Source organism: Muscardinus avellanarius (genome assembly GCF_963383645.1).
Source record: "Muscardinus avellanarius genome assembly, chromosome: 5".
Classification (NCBI taxonomy): Eukaryota; Metazoa; Chordata; class Mammalia; order Rodentia; family Gliridae; genus Muscardinus; species Muscardinus avellanarius.
Genome location: NC_137790.1, coordinates 92,944,920 through 92,963,084, shown reverse-complemented (window position 1 = coordinate 92,963,084; position 18,165 = coordinate 92,944,920). Strand labels below are relative to the sequence as shown.

General features: G+C 36.1%; 1 protein-coding gene across 2 annotated transcripts in view; it reads left to right on the top strand.

Annotated features, from left to right (window-relative positions):
* Positions 1-18,165, top strand: part of FXR1 (FMR1 autosomal homolog 1) — a gene marked incomplete at both ends in the record, with an annotated part of 75,272 nt that overhangs the window by 44,172 nt on the left and 12,935 nt on the right. For both annotated transcript variants that reach the window (XM_080696393.1, XM_080696392.1), the window contains 5 exons: positions 753-923; positions 3,473-3,551; positions 7,467-7,576; positions 12,164-12,250; positions 14,902-15,109. In XM_080696393.1, coding sequence (XP_080552519.1) covers positions 753-923; positions 3,473-3,551; positions 7,467-7,576; positions 12,164-12,250; positions 14,902-15,109 — 655 coding nt within the window. The remainder of the gene's footprint in view (positions 1-752; positions 924-3,472; positions 3,552-7,466; positions 7,577-12,163; positions 12,251-14,901; positions 15,110-18,165) is intronic.

The window sequence follows — 18,165 nt, the reverse complement described above, 5'->3', positions numbered from 1 at the left end:
AGAGATTGACTTTTGGTTTTTTTTTTTTTAATATATTTTTTGTGGTGCTAGGGATTGAACTCCAGGAACATTCTCCCTCCAAGCTACATCTCAAGTCCTATTTTATTTTTACTTTGAAACAGACTCTTGCTAGGTTGATGAGTCTTACTACTTGCTGAGGCTTTCCTCAAATCCGCAATCCCCCTTTCTCAGCCACCCAAGTACTGGGATTATAGGTGTGTGTCACTCCATTTTTTAAAACTTTTTTGTTTGTTTGTTTGTTTACAAGCTTAAGAAATTGTAATATATAACATTTATTTTAACTTTTTAAATGTATAATTTGGGAGTGTTGAGTGCATTTATGTTTTTGATCACTCTCTAGAATTTTTCATACTGTAAAACTGAAATTGTCCCATTTACAGAATAACTTACTATTTTCTTGTCACCTCCAGGCCCTGAGAACTACCATTTTTTTCCTACAAATTGAATGTCTTTAGATAACCTCATATAAATGAGATATTGTAAGATTAATGCATTTTGTTACTGATTGATTTCACTTAGCATAGTAATGTTCTCAGGGTCCATCCTTGTAGCATGTGTTAGAATTTCTTTTAAAGTCTGAATGATATTGTATGTATATACCACATTTTGTTTATTCATTGGTTGATGGACATTGGTTTGTTTCTACCTCTAGACTACTGTGAATAATGCTTTTATGAGCACTAGTGTATTTGATCTTTTATAATAAATTCTAATTCCCCCCTTTTTATTAGTGCACAAAACAGCTTGCAGCAGCTTTTCATGAGGAATTTGTTGTGAGAGAAGATTTAATGGGCCTGGCAATAGGAACACATGGTAGTAACATACAACAAGCTAGGAAGGTTCCTGGAGTTACCGCCATTGAGCTAGATGAAGATACTGGAACATTTAGAATCTATGGAGAGGTAAGCTGCCTGTCTTCTGTCCAGGCTGCCTTTATTAAAGCATATTAACAGTCTTTTATTTCATCATATTTAATTGTCTGGATTTTTTTTTTTTGCCAGTGATACTTCTGAGTTGAATTTATTTGTTTAAAAGCAGCTAGCCTAGTAATCATTAATTTAAGAAGCTAGATTGAAGCGGCCTTTATACTGGAAGAATCAAGGAGTTTCTGGGCAGCCAAGTGTGGTGCTTGGTTTATAATCCCAGCATTTGGGAGGCTGAGACAGGAGTATCGCAGGTTTTTGGCCAGCCTCAGCTACTTAGTGAGGCCCTCTGCAACTTAATGAGACCCTGTTTCAAAATAAAGAATAAGCCGGGCATGGTGGCACACGCTTGTAATCCCTGAGCTTGGGAGGGTGAGACAGGAGGATTACACAGGTTCGAAGCCAGCCTCAGCTGGCTTTAAGAGACCCTATTTACAAATAAAATATAAAATAGGTCTGGAAGTGTAGCCCGGAGGTAGAAGTCCCCTGGGTTCTATCCCCAGTACCACAAAAAATAAAATAAATAATAAAATAAGACTGGGGTATAGCTCTGATATAGAATACCCCTGCTTCCATCCCCATTTAACAACACACACACACACACACACACACACACACGAAAAACTAAAGAGTTTCTGAGGAACTGTCTGTATTTTCAGAAGTTCCATAACTGCTTCCGAGTTTTTTTTTGTTTTATGCCCACTCATTACAAATAATTTATCAAAAATAAATTATGGTGCTGAGGATTGAACCAAGGAGCTTGTGCCTGATAGTCAAGCACTCCGCCAGTAATTTGCATCCCTAGTCCAGCTATCAGATACTGTTTGAGTGCTTACCACTTGTCAGACACTGTTGGTAAGTAGCATTTCAGAGAAGTTCTTATACCTTTGAAGAATGTTGTCACTGGTTGTGATGTATATATATTTCTTCTTCTTTTTTTTTTTTTTTTTTTTTTTTTTTTTGCAGTACTGGAAACGCGACCCAAGGTCTGAAGTATAACCCCAGTCCTATTTTTTATTTTTTATTTTGAAACATGGTCTCACTGAGTTGCAAAGGGCCTAAGTAGCTGACGCTTTCACTGAATTGTGGTCCTCCAGTCTTAGCCTCCCAAATCCTGGAATTACAAGTATGCACCACTGTGCCTGATTGTGACATATTTATAGGAATAGAAAATTAGCAAGTTATATGTATGTATGTATTTGATTAATAAAGTAATTTTGACTTTTTTTTTTAAATTGGTATTGGGGATTGAACCCAGGGGACATTCTGCTTCCTAACTATATACCTAGCCCTTTTTATTTATTTATTTTTTAATTTAATTTTTGTTTTCTTATAAGTGGAACATATTGAGAAGCTCTTTTTATTTTTTATTTAATTTTATGTACGGAGATTGAGCTCATGGGCATTCTACTTCTGAGCTACACCCTCAGTCCTATTTTATTTCATTTAATTAATTAATTAATTAATTTTTGTGGTACCAGGAATGGAGCCTAGGGGCTTTCTACCTCTGGGCTACATTCTCAGATGCATTTTATACTCTATTTGGAAACGGTCTCACTGAGTTGCTGAGAGCCTCACCAAGTAGCTGAGGCTGGCCTCAAACCTGTGCGATCCTCCTGTCTCAGCCTCCCAAGCGCTGGGATTACATGTGTGCATCACTACACCCGGCCTAGTTATTAATTTTTGGTACTGGTGATTGAGCCCAGGTACATTCTACCTCCAAGCTATATACTCCTAGTCTTATTTTTAATTTTTTCTTTAGTGGTACTGGGGATAGAATCCCGGGGCATTCTACTTCCAAGTTATATCCTCAGCCCTATTTTAGTCCTTATTTTGAACCAGTGTCTCACTAAGTTGTGGAGGGCCTCACAAGTTGCTGAGGCAGGCCACAAACCTGCGATCCTCCTTTCTCATTCTTCTAAGCACTGGGATTACAAGCATGCACCACCACACCCTCTAAAATTAAGTTTTAAAATCATTTCTAATTTTGAGAATAACAATGAGCTGTGTGTGGTGACACAACTGTACTTGAGAGGCTGAGCCTCACCAGATATCTTAGTTTGGTCCTCAGCAACTTAGGGAGACTCTGTTTCAAAAAAGAATAAAAAGTGAAAGGGCTAGGGTACAGCTCAGAGTTAGAATGCCCTTGGGTTCGGTCCCTGGTATGACGGAAAAGAAAAGAAATGTAATTTAGAAAATTCAAACAGTGGTTTTTATTTTTCTTTAAACACTCAGCTGGAAAAATACATCATGGGAACATGTACCAAAATATTTAGGATTGGCTTGAAGTTTGGCTATTCAGTGTTAGAATTTAATCCAGTGTTTTTCTTAGCACTGTTAATAGGACCTTAGAGATGTCTTTAATCTTTTGGTTTTAGTAATACTGATAAGTTACTTTTGGAATTATATAACCCGAAATGTCATTCCATTGGTCTGAGTAATCTTTTGGTATAGCATAATAGTTTAGAATTTTCTTTTTTCTGGATTTAGTTTTGGATTCTAACAGGATTTTGTTTCCCTCCCTATAGAGTGCTGATGCTGTAAAAAAGGCTAGAGGTTTCTTGGAATTTGTCGAGGATTTTATTCAGGTTCCTAGAAATCTTGTTGGTAGGTACTTATATTAAATGTTAGAAAAGTTAAATATTTACTTTAATGAGACTTAATTGAAAATAGTCTTGTGTTCTGATACTTTATTCTACTTAAATATGGAATGCTTAGATAGCATATGTTGTCATTTTTTTGGCAGTAATATTTTTTGTGGCTTTTACCTTGTCATTGTTTTATGTTATAAAATATAGGTGCTTTTCTGTGCAGGGTGACCTACTAATAATACCTTTAATTTTTTTTTTTAAACCAGTTTGTCATTACACTTTTTCATCAGTCTTCTCATCCTTGGGACTTTTTCCTGTTGTCTTTAATGTGTTCTTGTCATTGATCTGTCCACCGAAATTGCAATACTACTTTTTGAGAAGGTGTTTGTGATAATTTTTTTCTTTTATTTAGCACAGAAGAAAAAGTAACTGTGGACTAACAATAGGTTAATAAACTTCTACACAGTAGGCCCTGAATAAATAATAATTGGTTGTTGCAAAGGCATAGAATAAGGTAAGAAGTAATGTGTAGGAAAGATGGATGGTGATGATAAATGAGGGGAGGTTCACTTTTTTATTACCATTAATGAAAACTCTTGTACCCCTGGTTTATAAAGTTAAGTGACAAAGTTCTGAGTTTGAAACTAAGGTTGAATGAGCATTATAACTTGGGTGAGTTAATGGCTCTATTTCGTTTGTGTTCTATATCTGTGCTGTGTCTTTATGTGCTATTTGAGGCAAATGCGAAGAATTTGGTTATGTATTAAGGACTTAGTGATTATTCAAAATAGTGACTATAAAAGAGAATCATTTGCTGGGCCTGGTGGCACACACCTATAACCCTAGTAGTTGGGAAGCTGAGACAGGAGGATTCTTGGTTCAAGGCTAGCCTCAGCAACTTAGTGAGATCCTATTTTCAAAATATAAAAGGGGCTGCTGGGGAGCTAGTACGCAAAACACGGAAAGAAAACTAAAATAACACAGTAAAGTTTATAGGAAGGAGGATGAGGTTTTTTTTTTTTTTGCCTTGTTAATATTTTTAAATATAAGAACTTCACTTTCATATTGCGGTTTCCATTTATATAATGAGACCTGTTTAGCCTTTAGGAAATAATTTCTTAGTTATAGGTTTCTCTCACACATAATTCCAAATAAATGTCAAAACAGGTTAATTCTTAAAAGATCCTATTTTGATCAGTTAGAAGCAATTACTCAGGAGAAGTGGATTACAATACAATTATTTTCTTGGTTCAGCTGTTAGATCTGTAGCAACCTTTTCAATGTGCATGTTCAAACATTTGGACCTACTGCCAGTTAGATAAGCTTTACCTTATCAGTTTTTGGTGTACTATAGGTCACTGTAAACTGAAATGCTGATGAGAGATGCTAAAAGAATGCTAAAAGAATGAGAAATACTAAAAGAGATGAGATGTTAAAGTTGAATAAGTTGGGCATGGTGGCGCATGCCTATAATCGTAGTCCTTGAGAGACTGAGAGGAGGATCACAGGTTTGAAGCCAACCTCAGCAGCTGTTTTCAAATTAAAAAAGGAGAGGGGGCTGGGGAGTATAGCCACAAGATAGAAGGCGGCTCCCCTTCGTTTGGTTCCGTTCCCAGTATCATCAGAAAGAAAGGCTTGATGAATTTTGTGTAATTTTAATAGACACTGATAGGTTACCAAATTTGTTTCATTGTCAAATGAACTAGCTGCTTTTGAACATGATGTCGTTTTGTATATTTAAATCTTCCTGAGAATTGTTTGCATCTGTTAGTTACTAACATTTTGTGGTAGTTACTGTACAGAAAGTACATTGACCAAAATTTCCTTACTACATAAAAACAACTTAGAGAGGTTAGGAAAGGGAAAGGGAATCAGGTTTCTTTTCAGTTTAACAGTTTTAAGCCTTTTTTTGGGTACTCTTCATTATAAGTAGAGATTTCTGATATTTCAGAAATAAGGAAATTTGATATGTTTGTGGTTTTCGATTCTTCATTTATTAGTATGATAATGTGAGTTCATGTTATGTTTCTTCTGTATGTCTTGGTTGGCTTTGATATGGATCGTTTGTGTGCGCTTTAGTAACTATATATTAATAACAACTGTTACGACTGACGAAACGCTCAGGTGTAGTGTAAAAAGTTTTATTGGTCGTCATGTATAATTATACTATATTTCCCTCTAAAATGTTTTATGGGCAAAACAGTCTTTTAAAAAATAGTGCGTTCTTAGTCCAAGTGAAAGAAAAAGAGGACTGAGGAGTAAAAGGGAATGAGGACCACTTGGTGGGTAAGTTACAGAGAGGATTCCCTTACACACTGAAAGTTCACAGATTTCTAGGATTTGAACACTTTTATCTTTTCCAAGTCAAAGGAAAAAAAATACTGTGAACAATGATTAGAAAACATTAAAACCCTTCACTTCCTAGAACCTCCTTAATCACCTCTTTACTCTGTCCCTTCAGCATTTATATTCAATGCTCAATTTATACTACAGGTCTGCTTCACTTTGTCAATATGCTCTGGAATTTAAACTATGGAAATGATCAATTAAAATATTGACGGTCTCTGGTGGGACTAAATAAAACTTGCAGGTAGGTCCCTGCCAAGGACCCCAGAAGGGTGACGGATGTTTACTCACCACTGGTATAGTTCACAAGAAGGAAATGACAAAAATTCTGGGGGAAGGGATTATGTTCTATCAACCTGATTTTGTTTTCCCGAAAAGACATTTGCTTATTTTTAGCAGGATCAAGGATGAAGTTGATGCTTGAGCTTCACTGTGTTAACATGAAGGTTGCTTTTATGTGCTGCTGCTGCTGCTAGGTCTTCTCAGAAGACATGTATCATGTGAATTCCGTGTCCTACACTATTTTTAACTAGTCATCTACTGCTGCTTTTAAATTTAGTGCTATTAATTGGGAAGGAAGATTGTGAATAGGAATAAGAGTGATAAAATACCATTATAGTTTATTTGCTATATTGACTAGTTTACTGTTGATATTGTTTCCTTATTCATTCTTCAGTGGAAATTGTTTTTTAAAGTGTGCACTAGGAAGAACTTCATTTTCAACTCCTTTCAACCAAAATTCATTTAAGCTTTTATAAAAAAAAATGTGGATGTAAACCTGACAACAAATATAGTGAAGGTTCCCAGTACACTGACTTCTGTTTTTAGATGCACTGCCCAGTGTTCTTTTTTATTTTCTGTGTTAATCTTTATAACTAGATAGTAAGTTCCTCAGGGAGAGTCTTCATGTCCCCTTTTGAGTATCTCCTTTAATTATTGTTTGTTCCATAACTGCTATTTGACAGACTTGTAAGTCAAGTATTGAGAAGGTAAATGATTCATATTTTATGCCATTTTACAGTATTTTATATCTTGCAAGGCAAGAGTATATAAGCTATTTTTACTTCTATGAAGCTAAGAGGTACTTAAAAAATTCCTTGATGAAAAATGTAACATTTGTTAAATATAAATTTATTTTACTCAAGAGAATATTCTAAAGTGATCTTTCTAGTCTTATAGGTTGACACTTGTGTGAATGCCATAGCATGTGAACAAATTGAAATGGCTAATGTCAAAATATAATAGTTTTTCATTTGCTTTTATGCACATTTTGAAATGGGTTGGAGTTAACGTGTTAAAAGTAAAAATGATACAGAACATTGTAAAAATGCTTAGACTCATAATTTTTTCTTTTACATGTGGAGAGCATTGTCAATCTCAGGTAACCTTAGTCATACTAAAGAGAAGGAAATTTCAGACCAAAGATAAAATTCCTTGGTACTCTTTAGTTGAGTTAATTGAACATAAAAAGATCGGTTTTTGGTAGTTCTAATTTGATAACAAGTTTAAAACCATTGGTCTGGTATTTAAAGAATAGCAGAATTGGTTTTTAACTTATCATCATATTTGTTTTCTCTTACTAAAGGAAAAGTAATTGGAAAAAATGGCAAAGTAATTCAAGAAATAGTTGACAAATCTGGTGTGGTTCGGGTGAGAATTGAAGGTGACAATGAAAATAAACTACCTAGAGAAGATGTAAGTATTTAAAATGCAACTCATTTGCTTGTTTTGTTAATGTTCCTTTATTTTTTTTATTAGTTAGGATATGAATTTAATATACACTTAAAATGGATAAGAAGAAACAAGTTATTAAATATTAAACAAATGAATTCACAGGGCTCTGAATTGCAGGGGGGTTTGTGTGTGTGTGTGTGTGTGCGCGCGCGCGTATGGGGATGGAAATTGGGGGCATTCGACCTCTGAGCCACACTCCTGCCCTTTTTTTTTTTTTTTATTTTGAATTAGGGTCTCACTAAGTAGCTGCGGCTGTCTGCAGACCTTAATCCTCCTGTCTCAGCCTCCTGAATGCTGGGATTACAAGTGTGCACCACCATGTCCGGCTTTCAGTTGTTTATATATCTTTGCTTTAAAGAGTGTTGTATACGCGGGGTGTGGTGGCGCACACTTGTAATCCCCGCGCTTGAAAGGCAGAGACAGGAGGATCCTGCAGGTTCGAAGCCACTGGCTTAAGAGACCCTGTTTCCAAATAGAAATATAGAATAGTTCTGGGAGTGTAGCCCAGAGGTAGAAGGGCTTCCAGGAACCCCAGTACCACCGAAAAAATATATATAAATAAAAAAAATAGTGTTGTATACTTCATGTAACTTTTCCTTATTTTAAGAACTCCTCCCACTTGGATTTTTCTTGATTTTAGGATGCCTTTGAGATAAGGACTACAACTGATAATGTATCATTATAAAATGGCCACCTTTTCCCAATATACTTAGTACATAAAATAAGGGGGAGCTACTTGGCATGTAACAACTACCTAAATACTGGTTTGAAGATCATGATAGCCAGGGCCATTAAGTGGCTCAAGTGCCTGGGCGTGGTGGTACATGCTTATAATCCTAGTATTTGGGAAGCTGAGACAAAAGGATGGCAGTTTTAGGCCAGCCTCAGCTATATAGTGAAGCCCTCTGCAACTTGGGCCCTGTTTCAAATAAAAAATAAATAAGGCTGAGGGTGTAGCTCAGAGGTAGAATGCCCCTGGGTTCATTCCCCACCCTCCAATCTCACTGTCAATAACATGCTGGAAAGGTCAAGTCTGGTTATGACTTGGGAACAGATGCTGTATTGTTCTAACCCCTAACTTCTTTTTTGTTTATTTTTTGTAGTACTGGGGATGGAACCCAGGGGCATTCTACCTCTGAGCTACATCCCCAGCCCTATTTTTTTTTTTATTCTGTTTTGAAACAGGGCCTCACTAAGTAGCTGAGGCTGGCTGTGAACTTGTGGTCCTTCTGTGTCAGCCTCCCAAGCACTGGCTATACAAGTGTGCACCACCTTGTCTGCTTACTTCTGGGTTTTTTTTTTTTTTTTTTTTTTTTTTTTTTTTTTTTTTGGTGGTACTGGGGTTCCTGGAAGCCCTTCTACCTCGGGGCTACACTCCCAGACCTATTTTTACATTTTTATTTGGAAACAGGGTCTTCTAAGCCAGCGTGCGTGGCTGGCTTCAAACCTGCGTGATTCTCCTGTCTCTGCCTCCCAAGTGCAGGGATTACAAGCGTGCGCCACCATGCCCAGCTTACTTCTGGTATTTTTAAGAGAAGCAAGAAACTTTTTTTTTTTTTTTTGGTGGCACTGAAGAAAATTTAGAATAGCATAGAATGGTACAGTGTTAAACATCCATCTTTATCTTGTTCATGAGTCTCCTTCATTTTCCTTCATGCCTAATAGTTTTTAGCTTCTTGTGAGGCTGCCTTTTCACTTTTTTATTTTGTTATTGAGAACAATGTTTATGTGAATAGCTCCTAATAACTGGAGAATTAATTTCTGGAAATGCATTTGTTATACAAGGGCATATGGATTTAAAATTTGAGAAATTATAATTATTTTCTCAAACATCTTCACTACCAGTTTAGTTAAATAGGGATTTTTTTGTATAATTGCCAGTACTGGGTTTTATCAAACTTGATGTAATTTCACTTTAGAAGGTGTACATACTAGTTTTGTTTGGCATTGGTGGTCAAAACCAGGAATATTCTGAGCTAAACCCTCAAACCCCATTTTATTTTTATTTTGAAATGGTCTTGCTAGCTGAGCAAGGTGGCACACACTCGTAATCCCAGTACTCAGGAGGCTAAGACTGAAGAAGGATTGCAGGCCACCACACCTGACTGGTGAACTTTTTTTTTTTTTTTTTTAAACTGGGAATTGAACCCAGGGATATTTTACCTTTGAGTAGAACCTTTAGACCTCTTATTTAATTTCAAAACCAGGATCTCACTAAGTTGTTGAGGCTGTCTTTGAACCTCTGATCCTTCTGTCTCAGCTTCCTGAATACTGGGGGTATAGCTATGCACCACCGTGCTTGGCTTTTTAGTGAACATTAAATAAGATATAAAATGCATGCAGTGGTAATTTTGGTACTTGGAAGGCTGAGGCAGGAAGATCTGTGGATTCAAGGCCAGTCAGTAGTGTTCAGTAACTTAGGACAGTTTCCAAATTAACATATGTGATACAGAATGCATAATATAGTTCCAGAATTAAAATTATTTAGGACTTGTTTTTTTCCACTTTCTTTATCTTTTATTGACTATCAACTGCTTGTTAATTCCTGTTGGCATTGTCAGTAATTTTTTATTCTCATATCTATATACTAGGGATTGAACGCAGGGACCTTCGACCTCCAGCCTACACTCCTAGCCCTGTCTTAATTTTTTTAATTTTGAAACTGTGTCTTGCCTTGTTGAAACTGGTGTCCAGCAAGTGTTTCTCCTCAGTCTCCCAAGTACAGGGATTTCAGGCATGGACCACCATGTCTGGCTCTAACCTTAATTAAGATTCTCTTCTCTTGTTTTATGCCTTTATTAAGTGAAATTACTTTTTCACAGTAAAACTGTAGCTCTCTGTAAGATCCACAGTTGTGTCCTGTGCTATATCCCTAGTATCTGTCTTAATGCTGTTCTTTTTAATAAACCACTACAAGTTGTAATTGTTTTAGAAATTACTTTGAAGACTAATCACAGTGGCATGTGGAACCAAAAGTTCTTAAGCCAGTCTATTTAAACAACTGTGAGGAAACTCTAAAGTGAAGAAAATTAAGTGGGGGCATTGAAACTGACTGGAAAGTTTAAGCTTTTGCTCCAACAGTAGAAAGCCAAAGTGCATTTACAAAACTACGGGATATGCACACAATGGAATTTTACTCAGCCATAAAGAAAAACAGTTATATCATTTACAGGGAAATAGGTAGAACTGGAAAACATGCTAAGTGAGATTACTCAGTCACAAAAAATAAATCGATGCTCTCCCTAATATGCAGAAGCTAGAGAAAAGTGGGCCATAGGAGGAACGCTAGACAAGAAGGTTCTATAGATGAGCAAATAAGGTGACCTAACTGAGGGGATAGGAGAGGAAAAGAGGAAAATTCTCTAATCCACATGATGTACATTAACAAACATAATCAAAGTCAATAACTAAGCCAAACATGAGAAGGAAAGAGGGGGAGGGAACAGGGCGAGAGGTAAGGTCTAATTGTGTAATGTGTGTGTATATGTCTCCACCATCTTGTACCCCAGTAAGATGTATGACTAAAATGCACCAACATCTTTAGCCATTTTATTTTTCTTTTTTCCCACTTTTTAAAATCCTCCTGTCAGGCGAGGTGGCGCATACTTGTAATCCCAGCATTTGAGATTTGAGAGACAGGATTGTGGTTCACGGACAGCCTCGGCTACTTAGGCCCTTTGCAGCTCAGTGAGACCTTGTTTCAAAGATAAAGAATAAATAGGACTGGGGGTGTCGCTCAGAGGTAGAACCCCCCTGGGTTCCATCCCCAGTACTGCAAAAAAAAAAAAAAAAAAAAATCCTCCTGATCTGAATTCATCCAAGCTAAACAAACTCTGGGTTAATCCTTTGGTATAGTTTAATACCTGTGAATATCTGATTTTACTAATTCCTTTATTTTTATACTTTGGACATTGTGTAAATATTTATACTCTGTAAGAATATATCTCTTAATTGTAGGGAATTACTCCCTGTAGTATCACAGACAAGATCTTATCTGAGCATATTTTTATATGCTGAATTGGCCAATGTGTGAGTTTTTTTATTATCTTTTTTGGGTGCTTTTTTTTTTTTTTAAAGGTGGTGGGGACTGAATACAGGTGTTCTACCTCTGAGTGGCATTCCCAGACTTTTAAATTTTTTTTATTTTGAAATGATCTAAGTTGCTGAGGCTGTCTTCAAATCCATTATCCTTCTGTCTCAGCCTTCCAGGTTCTTGGATTACAGATATGTACTATCACATTTTGCTTTTATCTGTTTTAAAGGTATTTCTGCTAACGTGATCTTTAGTCCTAAAGTTCTTGGCCAACTTGAAGATTTTTTTTAACAAGTTGACTTTTTGTATACTTAAAAGTCATATGACATATTACTGAAAATTTTCAGATTATGTTGAAATTTTTAAGGCATTTTTTTCTCTCATATCTTGCAGTGTAGTATGTATAATTATTCTGTGTTTTAGAAACGTTTACCAAATTATATGTTGCTATGTTAATTTCAGGCTAGGAGTTTAAAAAATATTTAAAATCCTGAGTACTTTTTGTTGTTAAACAGGGGATGGTTCCATTCGTATTTGTTGGCACTAAAGAAAGCATCGGAAATGTGCAAGTTCTTTTAGAGTATCATATTGCTTATCTAAAGGTATGTATATGGTTCACATTATATCTTATCATCCTCGCTCCACTTACTATCTAAATGTATATTTACTAAAAAAAGATGTCTACACATGAAAATTTTTTGTTTATAGGAAATTTTAAGCACTTAATGTTTTAAATTCATCTTTTAGTGTTGCCTTGATTTTGTTTTGTTTTCTCTGTTTTTACTTTTTTTCTTTTGCGGTACCAGGGATGGAACTCAGGGATTCTACCTCAGAGCTACACCCCTAGCCCTATTTTTTTTATTCTTTATTTTTTTTATTTTTTGTGGTACTAGGGATAGAACCCAGGGACATTTTATCGCTCAGTGACACCCCTAGCTCTATTTTTTATTCTTTATTTTGAAACAGGGTCTCACTGAGTTGCAAAGGGCCTCACTAAGTAGCTGAGGCTGTCTGCACACCGTGATCCTTCTGTCTTAGCCTCCCAAATGCTGGGACTACAAGTGTGTGCCACCACGCCTGGCTTATTCTATATTTTGAGACAGGGTCTCACTGAGCTGCAAAGGGCCTCCCTAAGTAGCTGAGGCTGTCCTCGAACCATGATCCTCCTGTCTTAGCTTCCCAAATGCCAGGATTAAAAGAATGCACCACCATGCTGGGCTGCTTCTTTATTTTTTTTCCAGAACTGAGGATTGAACCCAGGGCATCCTACCTCTAAGTTATACCCCCAGTCCTATTGTCCTATTTTTTAATTCTTTATTTTGTTGTGGGTTGTGTGTATTACTGAGGATAGAACCCAGGGACATTCTACCTCTAAGCTTCACCCCTAACTTTTTTTTTTTTTTTTTTTTTTTTTTAACTAGTGCTGGGGATTGAACCCAGGGGCTTTCTACCTCTGAGCTACACCCCCAGCACTATTTTTTATTCATTGGTGTTTTATTTTATTTTTTATTTTTTTGGTGGTACTGGGAGTGGAACCCAGGAGCTTTCTACCTCTGGAGGGGCTATACTCCCAGGCCTATTTTATATTTTATTTGGAAACAAGGTCTCACTAAATTGCTGAGAGTCTCAGTAAGAGGCTGAGGCTGGCTTCAAACCTGTGCAATCCTCCTGTCTCAGCCTCCCAAGTGTGGAGATTATAAGTGTGCGCCATCATGCCCGACATTTTATTTTTCATTTTGACATAGGGTGTCACTGAGTTGCAAATGGCTTTACTTAAGTAGCTGAGGCTAACCGTGATCCTCCTGTCTCCGCCAAATGCTGGGATTACAAGAATGCACCACCACGCCTGTCTCCAGCCCTATTTTTTTTTTTTCTTTTTTTTCTTTTCTTTTTTGGTGGTACTGGGGTTCCTGGAAGCCCTTCTACCTCCGGGCTATACTCCCAGACCTATTTCATACTTACTTATTTTTGGAAACAAAGTCTCTTAAGCCAGCAAGGCTGGCTTCAAATGTGCGTGATCCTCCTGTCTCCACCTCCCAAGCGCAGGGATTACAAGCATGTGCCACCACACCCAGCTGCCTTATTTTTTATTCTCTATTTTGAAACGGTCTCACTGAGTTGGAAAGGGCCTCACGAAGTAACTGACGCTAGCTGCGAACCTATGCTCCCAAGTATTGAGATTACAAGTGTGCACTACCATGTCCAGCTTGCCTAGGTTTTCTTACATGAGAATTTAAGAATAAAATGTTCTTTGCTATAATAAAAATGGCTCCATGTATATTGTTTTTCCTCTTAGGAACTTTTAAGTTTCTTCTCTGCTTGTTTAAGAAATGGTCACTTTCATTCATAGAATTTGACTGTCATTGCTTTTGTATTTTTTGTTCTTTTATTAGAGCTGTATGTGTGTGAGGGGGGGTACTGGGGGTGGAACCCAGGGCTACATTCCCAGACCTATTTTTTTTTGTGTGTGTGTGGTACTGGGGGTGGAACCCAGAGGCTTTCTACCTCCAAGCTATATTCCCAGTCCTATTTTTGGAAACAGGGTCTCACTAAGTTACTGAGAGCCTCACTAAGTAGCTGAGGCTGGCTTCGAACCTGTGTGATCCTCCTGTCTCAGCCTCCCAAGTACGGGGATTACAAGCATGCACCACCATGCACAGCTCTGTATTTATATTTTTAAAATACCCCTGACAATGTCATTTTTTAAAAAAAAATTTTATGTAACAAGTCTCATTTTAAATTGGTATTCTGTGCTGTATTTGCTCTTCCAGTATTCTACTGCATTTTATCCAAGAGCTTTGGCTAGATACCTTGAGGTCCTTCAGTAACCCACAATTTATGAAAGATTGAGTCAGCCAATTCATGTAGGCCATAACTCAGATTCCAGTACTTTGTGGGAAAGTAGCTTGTTAATAAAATATTTTTCATACGTAGATGGTACCATACCTCATTTAGCAGAGGTTTATCTCCTCTAGAGCAAAATTTGGTAATGTGCACTAAATAACTTACTTTAACACTATTAAACACTCCCGTAACTTCATTATATGCTTATAACTGTGGCTGGTACACTCTTAAGGGATTTAGTGTTTGCTGAGTTAGCAAATAACCTTGTGAATTGTTTATTATGAACACAATGTTGCTTTACCACATACTTGTCCAAGGTCACAGATTCTTTTGTAGAGAATACATTCTGGCTCTAGACTTCAAGAAGACAAAATTACAATTAAAAAGATTTACTTGTTTTTGATTATAGGAAGTGGAACAGTTAAGAATGGAACGCCTACAGATTGATGAACAGCTTCGACAGATTGGTATGGGTTTCAGACCTTCTTCCACCAGAGGGCTTGAAAAAGAGAAAGGATATGCCACTGATGAAAGTACCGTCTCTTCTGTACAAGGTTCTAGGTCTTATAGTGGAAGAGGCAGAGGTCGTCGGGGCCCTAATTACACCTCCGGTTATGGTAAAAAACATTTTTTATTTTTGTAGTAGTGTTCTAGTTTAGGTACTCTAATACATTTTGTTTTTAAAATAGCTCATCACTAGTAACTTGGCTTTGAGGGTGGAAGGTAGTTCTGAGGTATATGTCAGTAGTGATGACATATTTTCTAATAATGATAGTAAAAAGTATATAGTTTTCAAGCAGTAGTAATATGATGAAGCATATTTTTAAGTTGGTTATCATAATCATGATTCTTAATATTTAGGATGACTATATATAAACCTCCAAATAATTTCTAGTACAGTTTTATTATTACCTAGTAATGATGGTGACAGTGCCAGTAATTGTTTTTTTTGTCTACCCTCTTAAGTAAAAGTAGAAAATATTCCAGCATGTAGAGTATGATTGAATTGCATTTAGTGAATCTTTATTAGTTGTTAAAATATACTTTATTGCCTGGTGTTGGTGATGCATGCTTCTAATCCCAGCTATTCTGGGGTCCTTTTGTTGTTGTTGTTGTTGTTGTCCTGTTGTTGTTGTTGTTGTCCTGTTGTTGTTGTTGTTATTGTTGTTGTGCTGAGGATTGAACCCAGGACATTCTACCTCTGAGCTACATCCCCAGCCTTATATTTTTTTTCTTTATTTTGAAACAGGGTCTCACTAAGTTGCAGAGAGGGCCTTACTAAGTTGCTAAGGCTGGCTGTCAGCCTCTCAAATGCTGGGATTATAGGCCCACCACACCTGGCACTATTTCTGGGTCTGAGCTAGTATGATCATAAGATTGTGGCCAGCCTGGGCAACTTAGCAGAATCCTGTCTCAAAAAAAAAAAAAAAAGCTAGGTTTCTGACTTAGTAGTAGAGCAAGTACATGCCTCGCTTGTCTAAGGTCCTGGGTTCAATCTCCAGCATCACCACTCCCCCCCAGATAATAATATAACATACATACATTTATTTATACATTTGGTAGATTTGATATTTCACATGTGGAATTAGTTTGTGTAATAGCATTTCACTAGTATGAAGCCTCTACAAGCCAGAACCTAATTACCATTTTATAAATGAACCTTTTTATAAAATGTTATTTCATTGAAGATTGGGCCTAACCTAGGAAGGAAAGGGCTAGTGGAATGGTAATATTTAACAATTCTCTAATCCTGAATTCTCACTCCTCTTCGGCTTTGGAGTTCTGTTTTTCTACATTTGGACTTGGGTCTTAGCAATGACCTGATTATCTATTTACCCCCCCCCCCCTCCTTATTTCTTTCTCTTCTTTATTATTCATTTCCTATGGTCATCGGTTTTGGGAAGTATTTTAAAACTCTTTTCTATAATACAAATATTTAAGAAAAATAGGAAAAAGTAAATTTCTAATATTCATATTTCAGATTCAGATTTTGTATTTGACTAAGAAATCATTTGATCCTGTTCGAATTTTATTAAATAGTATAATTTGTTTTAGTGGTGGAAAGTATCTTTTCTTTAGTATTACAATCTTTTATCTTGGTGTTCTCATTTTTTAAATTTTTTTTTTTTAAGAAATAAAGCCTACATCATAGCCTAGAAAGTGAAATTCCAGTAAATATAAGAGGTGTTCTGCATGTAAAGGTCTAAGAGTTGTATACTGTTACTATATTCCTGAAAGCTTATTTAATATAAATGATACAAATAATTAAATAGAAAGTAAATATGTTTGATTTTTGAAACATGATGTATAAATCAGATTTGGCTTTTTTGATGATAAAAAAGATGAATTTATTGAATTTTAGTTTGAGAAGTCTGTTTAGTGATGAGCAGTTTTTCTGACAAAATGCTTTTGTGGTGAGCAGATTATTTGAGAGCGAGTGGCAGAAAAACATCTGGATTGGAGAAAGCTATGTATTGTTCAGTAGAGGGCACTCTTACCTCTGAATCAGTTTTAATACTAGTAACATTGAAATTTTGAATTACTGAATTTTAAATGGGCTTTAGAGAAATAAAACCGTTTGAATTTAGTTACAGGAGTTGTTGAACACTTTATGGGAGAAGAATATCAGGTGAGATCAGTTCTGTAAGAAACATTTTCTCTATAACATCTGAAGATAGTTGTTTTTCGTTGGATGACATCTCACAGATTTAGCATTTTCTGTTTTTAAATGGTTACACATAAGATATGTCTTAAATTGACGTCTTCTTGGATTTGATAAATTTTTATTTATTTTTTTATTTTTTTGCAGTACTGGGGATGTAACCCAAGGGCATTCTACCTCCGAGCTACACCCCCATTCCTTTTTTTTAGTCCTTTTAATTTTGAAATTAAAAGGTAACTGAGGCTGTCCAGGAACTATCCTTTGGTCTCAGCCTCCTCAATACTGGGATTACAAGCTGTGTGCCACCATGCCTGGCTGAAAATATTTTTAACTATCAGTTTAGCACATATTACCATTGAAAATGATGGGAATCGCATTGATAATAAAGTGATTTTTGCAAGTTTTAGAGGAAAGTCTGGTTTGAAATTTGGTTAAAGCCAAGAAGTTGTGTTTTATTCTTTGGATTAAGTGATGGATCAGTGTCCTGAATAATTTTTAAAGTTTAAAACAATTTTTTTTTTTATCATGAACTTGTGGAAGTTGAAATGGATGTAGTGATTTTAACAGAGTACTTTGTTGCTTTTAAGGAATGAATAGAAAGAGGTCAGTGTTCAGTTAAATTGGTCTGAAGCTAGAAATCGACCTAGGCTCTGAAGGAAACCTATTTGGGTAGATGATGGAAGGGGAGAAGTGGCATGCCATAGCTAAGAGTTAGAATGAACATTGTAGTGATTTGGTTATGTATCTGATTCTTTAGTTTTAATATACTAATAATGATATTGTAATTTTTAAAATTGTAATATCCTAATAGTGATATTGTAATTTTTCTATTATATTTTTGTATGCACTATTTAAATATTTGAAAGATTACCATTAAGATAGGTTGTTGGAATAATAAAAATGGTCTGTAAACTTTCAAAATCATTCTAAATTCTGAACTCACTAGTTGTGACTTCAGTTCTATTAGTTGTCTGATGGGAGTTGTCTTATCTCAAACCTTTAAATTTGTTG